General features: G+C 48.1%; 1 protein-coding gene across 1 annotated transcript in view; it reads right to left on the bottom strand.

Annotated features, from left to right (window-relative positions):
* PDE9A (phosphodiesterase 9A) overlaps positions 1-6,572 on the bottom strand; it is a 25,774-nt gene extending 19,202 nt beyond the window's left edge. Inside the window, exons 1-2 of the mRNA XM_078595103.1 lie at positions 6,404-6,572; positions 1,828-1,898 (exon numbers count right to left, since the gene is read on the bottom strand). Of these exons, the coding sequence (XP_078451229.1) occupies positions 1,828-1,898; positions 6,404-6,472 (140 nt within the window). The 5' untranslated portion in view covers positions 6,473-6,572. The remainder of the gene's footprint in view (positions 1-1,827; positions 1,899-6,403) is intronic.
* Positions 6,573-7,213: the final 641 nt, after the last annotated feature.

The raw sequence follows: 7,213 nt of genomic DNA, 5'->3' as shown, positions 1-7,213 counted from the left end.
ATAAAATTATAGAACCATGTGTTATAAAGCACATCTTCTTGGTTCTTTCAGTAAAGTCACGTAGAAGGGAAATAATCAAATTAAAAAAATATAACATAATAAAATAATTCTCACGTCGTGAATTTATTATTATGTTATTATTTTGATTATTTGATTATTTCCCTTCTACGTGACTTTACCGAAAGAACCAAGAAGATGAATCCCTGCAGTCACGAAAACTTTGAATCGGAATATAAAGCACATGTTAAACATCCTGTGACATCACCACGCTCCTCCTCTGTGTAGGTAGCCATTGCGAGGCATCTGTGCTCACAGCCCACAGATAATTATAACCCTCCCTAGATGTCCACACGCACCCAGGAGAGCCAGGTCACCCTTGCGAAATGGGATAATGAATCTCTAAGGGATATCGCCGGGAAAATAGAGACAGGAAGTGGAAGCAAAGTGTCCTTCACACCCAGACAAGGGACCCGCAAATGAGCTGCACCAGCTCAAAGTAGCGGTGGTTATGTGCATTGTATGTATGTAGGACTTCTTTCGCACCGTACGTAGCCAACCGTGCTCATAGGAGTTGCGGGGGAAGGACAACAAACTAAACACAAAATGCAGTTTTAAAGATATGGAGTTATCAAACTCATTAACGCATTAACACGTGGTCATTTATAAGAGCAATGTGTTCTGAGCTACTTATCTGCGTACGTGTTAGTGTTTGTGCTTGCATGTGTGTGATCCTTTATCTAAGTATTTGTATTTATAATTGTTTACAATGTATGTTAACTCATGATCATATGCATTTTTGTACACGTTATATTTTTATCCAGAAATGTTGGCGAGGAACGCAACCCCTAATTTGACCATTATGTCTGTGGGATTTTCTAGTTCGCTCTAAGTAATTTTTAATTAAGTAGACATTTCCCAGGAACGCATCCCTTATATAGAAACATTTCCCATTGCGGAGATCCTGTATATAGGACATCAGGTGTTAAATAGGTGCTTGCTTCAGCAATTTCCCCAACAGTTTTTTTAAATAAAGGCTATGGTGAGGATATTTGCTCTTTGTATGGACATGTAGCAGTGCGTATGTATTTGTATATGTATATGCATGTGTCTGTGTGTATTTGTGTGTGTATTTATGAATATCTTTGTGTGACTGTGTCAAAACCCCCCAAACAACCCCCACTTCCTTGCGTTGCCAGAAAGTAAAAACTGTCGTGTGTGGTGATCAATGTTAGTCAGCTGGAGGAAGTTCGTCAAGAACACTCGCATTCTACCCGACAGCCTCCTCCACCCCAGTTCTAGTTCCGTATTGCTCACCACAACCTACCCCATACCTAGGTTCCGCCCTCACCTTCCCTCGTGCTTTACCGTGCTGGCTGAACTCCAGTTTCAGAGCAGAGTTTGTCAATGTTCTAAGTTGTGCTCCGAAGCCTGAACGGAGCTGGGGTCAAATGATTCAGGATCGAGCAGGAGCTGAGGTCACTGGAGCACTCTGGAGCCTGGACCCAGAGTTGAGGTTCCAAAGCAGCTCCACTAACTCCTACCTTCACTGTTATAGATATTTATTTTACAAAAAACTGACTTCTCCCATTTAAGTTATTGATTGTAAAACGTATTGCAAAAACCCTGATTTATTCTACAATATTGTATTTTTCAGTTGTGTCTTCTTCCAAAAATCACACTTTTCACTACACTTGTAAAATACTTTTCACTTGCTCAGGTTTATCTTGCAAACATATTGTATCGCAATAGATTGATTGAGAATTACAGGACCGATAAATCGATTCAGGGTCGATGAGTGGAAGGGTGGTGGTGGTGGGGGAGCCGGACCGGTTGATTCCCGCTGAGTCGCAGACCAGGTCATTGAGATGTGCAGTGGAGCAGCGACAGCCGAACACCACCTGCACACACACAGCAATAACGTCTCTCCTCACCATTGCCCTGCACATTTCTTAAATAATCTCACGGCACATTACTGAACCCTGACAAAGGACAGTGTAGCGATGTGAACAGTTTGACTTGGAACGTGACGCAAGAAGAGATTTAAAAAAATGCCTTTCCAATAAATTAAAAAGTACCTCAATTTTAATCCAGTACAAATTACATTGTTACATTCTGCACTTGCCTGACAAGTGTTAAACATGTCACGCGGAGTGCTGATTCAATTAGAGAGCTCCCTACATCATGTGGTTCTCTAAGCCACGTGGGACACGATAATAACCGACATACTGAAAAGTGGAGATTACATCACCATAACGTCTGTGCCAGTCGAGTGCACTTTAAAGCCATCTGATTTTCCGAAGGCTCATTGGCAGCAGGTAATGGGACTGATCAGTGACCGCTTGGAAACCCTTGTAAACGATAAGTTGCATGACAAGGGAGTTTCCAGGTGAAATATTTAAATCACTAAATATGCAAGGTGTTATCATGGGTTCATTAACTGAAATGACTGGCAGATGCATCACCGTGCCACCTTTCCCATATTTTAGCCACCTGGAGCTCTAATAATTATTTTAAGTGTCACTATTCTGCATCCCATTGTTGCTGATGGGTAGATGCTTCCAACTGCCCTGTGTCCCTTAAGTGTCCCTTGCATAACAGCTGATCTTGACACCACTGGTACCAAGTGTCAGTAAGTCCACAGCAGGTTTAGCCTCCTCTATCCAGCTATTCTAAATTGAAGTGCTCTCGCGGGGCATGTTTGGCAAGCATCAGGTATGTGCTGCGTGTAACGATTTGTTTGCATTTGAACTCGGAAAGTAGCACTGTGTTGGGTTCGCTAGGACCGGAGTTTGGTAACCCTTGACGCAGCTCTGTAGTGTGACCTTGCTTAACGTGGTGGGGGCACACACAGAACCTCAAGGCGGGGTGAAGGGGACACACGACAACGTGAACGCAAAATAAACTGGAAACAAATGTCGAACGCCAAAGAGAACGAGCAACGGTACAATCTGCTTGTCGATCGTGCATTCTCATCTGGCGTTGGTCCAACGGTTCCAACCACAATCCCAACGTTGGTCCAACATTGGCATGTTCACTGGGCATGTGGAAAGTCTGCGAGGCCCAACATTATATTGTGATATTATTTGCATTTTGCCCATTATTTTGATTAGATTATAAGAAGTTATAAAATGATAATTGGTTTTTTACCCTTCTATCTGGCAACAAAACTGACACTTTTTTACAAGGAGTCATGTTTGCATAGACCACAATACCTGCAGTCATAATGCAAACAAAAAACATAACTCTGATAATGTGCACATTATCAGAGTTATGTTTTTTGTTTGCATTATTGTGGTCTATGTGGTCGATGCAAACATGACTCCTTGTAAAAAGGTGTCAGTTTTGTTGCCAGATAGAAGGGTAAAAAAACAATTATCATATTTTTACTGGCAAATGAGGTTCCAATGGTGTAAAGTTATAAAATGGCTGAACCTTCAGCAGGTGAGGCTCAGCACCCTCCAGCCAACATCCTCTCACACTACCCCAGCTAAAATTGAACGTTCAGCCAACGTTGGTCCAGCGCTTAGAACCACATTCCCAACGTTGGTTCAACGTTGCCATGTCCACTGGGACGAGGCTGCCCCGAGCGTAAGGGAACATGATAATCCGCGAGCTCTCTCTGTGGGTCTTCATCATCGCCACGCACACCAGGATGGGCCAGTGTGTACTGCGGAGTGCGCAATTAACGGGACCCATTGTCCATATTGAACCCCGTCTCAGTAAATTAATTGGCGTCCCGGGTCCAATTATACGTCTCGTGACCCATTGCGACCTTTCTCGCGTGATCCGCTCACCCCCCCTCCCGTCCCCACCTGCAGCCCCCCCCCCCCGTCCTGGGTGCTCGGCGTCTTGGGAAATGTGACATAACATTTTGAACACACCTGTGTGTGTCCCCTCCCCTGCTCGCTGTCTTTTCTAACGAGTTGTGCCTATTTATAGGCCGTGTGTGAACGCGTTCGTATTGTGTTTTTTTTCCTGCACACGTATCGGGGGGCTGTTACTAAAATAAATACCAAAAAGTGTAACGTTTTTTTTTTGCATTAACGATAACCGCATGAAAAAAAAACACCCGGTGAAAACCGGTTCGCGGTTTTCCACGAAAACATTTTAAACCTGCGAGGAATGAAGGGAGCTGACGTGGGACTCGTCTACTGGTGAGCGCACCTTGACTTGCCATCCAAGAGGGAGCAAGTTGGGTTCTATCTCCCGGCGCGGCAGTTAAAGCAATGGGGCAAGCTTCTTCAACCCCTCCGTCCACCCCGCCTCTGTCCACCCAGCGATATAAACGGGTTCACCACGATCGTGTGGTGGGGTAAAGTGTGGGTACGCCCACCTCTGCCAATACGTAAGGCCAGCGTGGAAGAATGGAGCAAATTAACCCCCCTGGAACTCACCTCTAGTGCAGCGGTGGGGAACCTTTTTTCTGCCAAGGGCCATTTGGATATTTATAACATCATTCGCCGGCCATACAAAATAATCAACTTAAAGATTAGCCCGTTATATTTGGTCAAACATTTAATTAACTCACCCCTAATGTGATGGCTGGAACTGCTTCTCTTTGGTGAGGCGTGTGATGTTAGCCGGTATTGATGATGTTGCTGCTACTCGCAACTGCTTTTCCAGGTTTGTTCCAAGATTTATTGAATTTCGAGTCCCGCCTGCAGTTGCCTTGACAGGGCCACACCAAATGCCTCGGCAGGGCCACACCAAATGATTTCGCGGGCCTCATGCGGCCCGTGGGCCGGACGTTCCCCACCCCTAGTGGACGCCCCATCCGCCAGCAGTGGCCTGAGCGGGCACTTGCAGGGTTGCACCTTTACCTTTTAACTGAGAAGGGAGGGCAAGTGGATCACGCGGTGATTTAGGTCGCCTTGCCGCGTGCACGTTCGTGCGTGCCCGTGCTAAGATTCCACTCGGAACGGCTCCTGACTTTTCCGACCCGGTAAACTACCGGTTACCCCTTATCTCGACACAACAACAACAACCACCGCCATTCAACAACAACAATAACCGGTATCTTTACGCACAAAGATCCCCCGCGTATAGCCTGAACAGACTGTTGGGGCAAGTGCTGTTAGCGAGCACCTATGAATACCGGCACGGCACACGAGGGGGTGGGTGGCCAACACGACGCCAACACCACGCCCGGCCGCCTTTGTCTCCCCAGTGGTGATGTTTACACCCCACACCAGCTGCTCATTTGAGGCTGAGTCCACCTAGGGGAGGCCCATGACCAGTTCAGATAATCGTCACAAGCGTTGACCGCGAGTGGAAATCGAACTCGGTTCGCCGGGTTCGTAGCGCAACGCGCTAACCGCTACACCACCGCTCCCCGCTAAACGAATACGCACGCACACGTTTACAAACTAGACTATTTTTTATTTTCCCAAGTAAGGTCCGCAGCTCTTTTTCAAAAGCGACCTGGCCACAAACGGGAGCTCGACGAAGTGGCTTATCGCGTGCAAATGTAACAGCAGCCAAATGCTCGAAACGCGTGTTGATAAATGTGGAGTGAATTCCCGCACGCGACCACGGGGAGAGAGAGACACCGCAAACTCCAAATACACAGCAGCATGCGTCAGGGTCGGGATCGAACCCACGACCTCCTGTGTAACAGGCGAGGTAGTTAACATCTCCTAGTCACCGTGATGATGATGAGAGAGAGAGAGACACCGCAAACTCCAAATACACAGCAGCAGGCGTCAGGGTCGGGATCGAACCGACGCCCTCCTGTGTAACAGGCGAGGTAGTTAACATCTCGCCACGAGTGCATGCGTCTATTCGCACACTTCACACACCTGCGCACTCCTGTATATATCTGAAAAGATCCCCCGTACAGCCGGCAACATCACGCGAGGTATTTGGGTCGTCAACACCACGCCCGACCGCCTTTGTCTCCCCAATGCAGATGTTTACACGCACCGCACCAAGTATTACATTAAGTCCACAATAGAAGTTTTTTTGGGGTTAGATCGCGTAAATATATAAATGTGTAATTCAAACCCGCCACCAGCCGACACAGCCAACTAGTAAGAGTTGTCACGTTAACAGAACGTGGCCAATTCGTTACTAGTACAGCACACCGGCGTGTTGGAGAGCCAAGCCACAACATTTACAATCTGTATATTTACCCGATCTAACCCATACAACCTCTATTATGGATGATATTGGTCGCGAAAGCCTAAAACGTGTTAAACTACTAAATTAAAACTGGGTGAAACTAGTAGAGACCCAGGACTGGTTCAGATATTCGTCATCGATGTTGTCCGTGAGCGGGAATGGAACTAAGGTGACCGGGTCCATAGCCCTGACCACTGCGCCACCGCTCCCTATACCTACACACACCTGTACAAGTACACCTGTACAAGTACACCTGTACAAGCACACCTGTGCACCCCCGTACCTGCTGCACGCGCCCGTCCAGGTCCAGGTAAATGGAGCGCGTGCCGAGCGCGGAGCTTCCGCTGCCCATCGTCTCCCCAAATCCACGGAAGGGCAGCACGGTGAGAGCAGCACGAGGAGCACGAGGAAGGGCAGCACAGGGGAGAGCAGCACGGGGAAGGGCAGAACGAGGAGCACGGGGAAGGGCAGCACGGGGGAAGGGCAGCACGAGCACGAGGAAGGGCAGCACAGGGGAGAGCAGCACGGGGGAAGGGCAGCACAGGGGAGAGCAGCACGGGGAAGGGCAGCACGAGGAAGGGCAGCACAGGGGAGAGCAGCACGGGGAAGGGCAGCACGAGGAGCACGGGGAAGGGCAGCACGGGGGAAGGGCAGCACGAGGAGCACGAGGAAGGGCAGCACAGGGGAGAGCAGCACGGGGAAGTGCAGCACGGGGAGCCCGGGGAAGGGCAGCACGGGGGGGAGAGCAGCAGCAGCACGAGAGGCACTGGAGGGTGCAGCGCACGAGTTTGAAGCGAGCAGCAGCAGCGCTTGAAATGACCCAGCATTGAAAGGGGGAGGGGCTGACAACTCGGGGGGTGGGGGTCATGTAAACTCGCCAATCAACCCTTACGATAACCAATTATCAACCAAGCTGACACGAGTTATATCCCTGCCATTGAAACAAACTAGCCAAGCTGACACGAGGTAATACTGAATGTCGCTATAAATCCCTTATCCCACCAATTACCAATATATAGCATGAAACATTAATTTTTTTCCAAGTACATTTAGGACACAAACTGGCTTTCTAATTTGCAGTATTATTTAAATG

Source organism: Lampetra planeri, chromosome 5 (genome assembly GCF_965212315.1).
Source record: "Lampetra planeri chromosome 5, kcLamPlan1.2.h2, whole genome shotgun sequence".
Classification (NCBI taxonomy): domain Eukaryota; kingdom Metazoa; phylum Chordata; class Hyperoartia; order Petromyzontiformes; family Petromyzontidae; genus Lampetra; species Lampetra planeri.
Note: the sequence above shows the minus strand (reverse complement) of the source record. Positions and strands in the feature narration are given on the sequence as shown.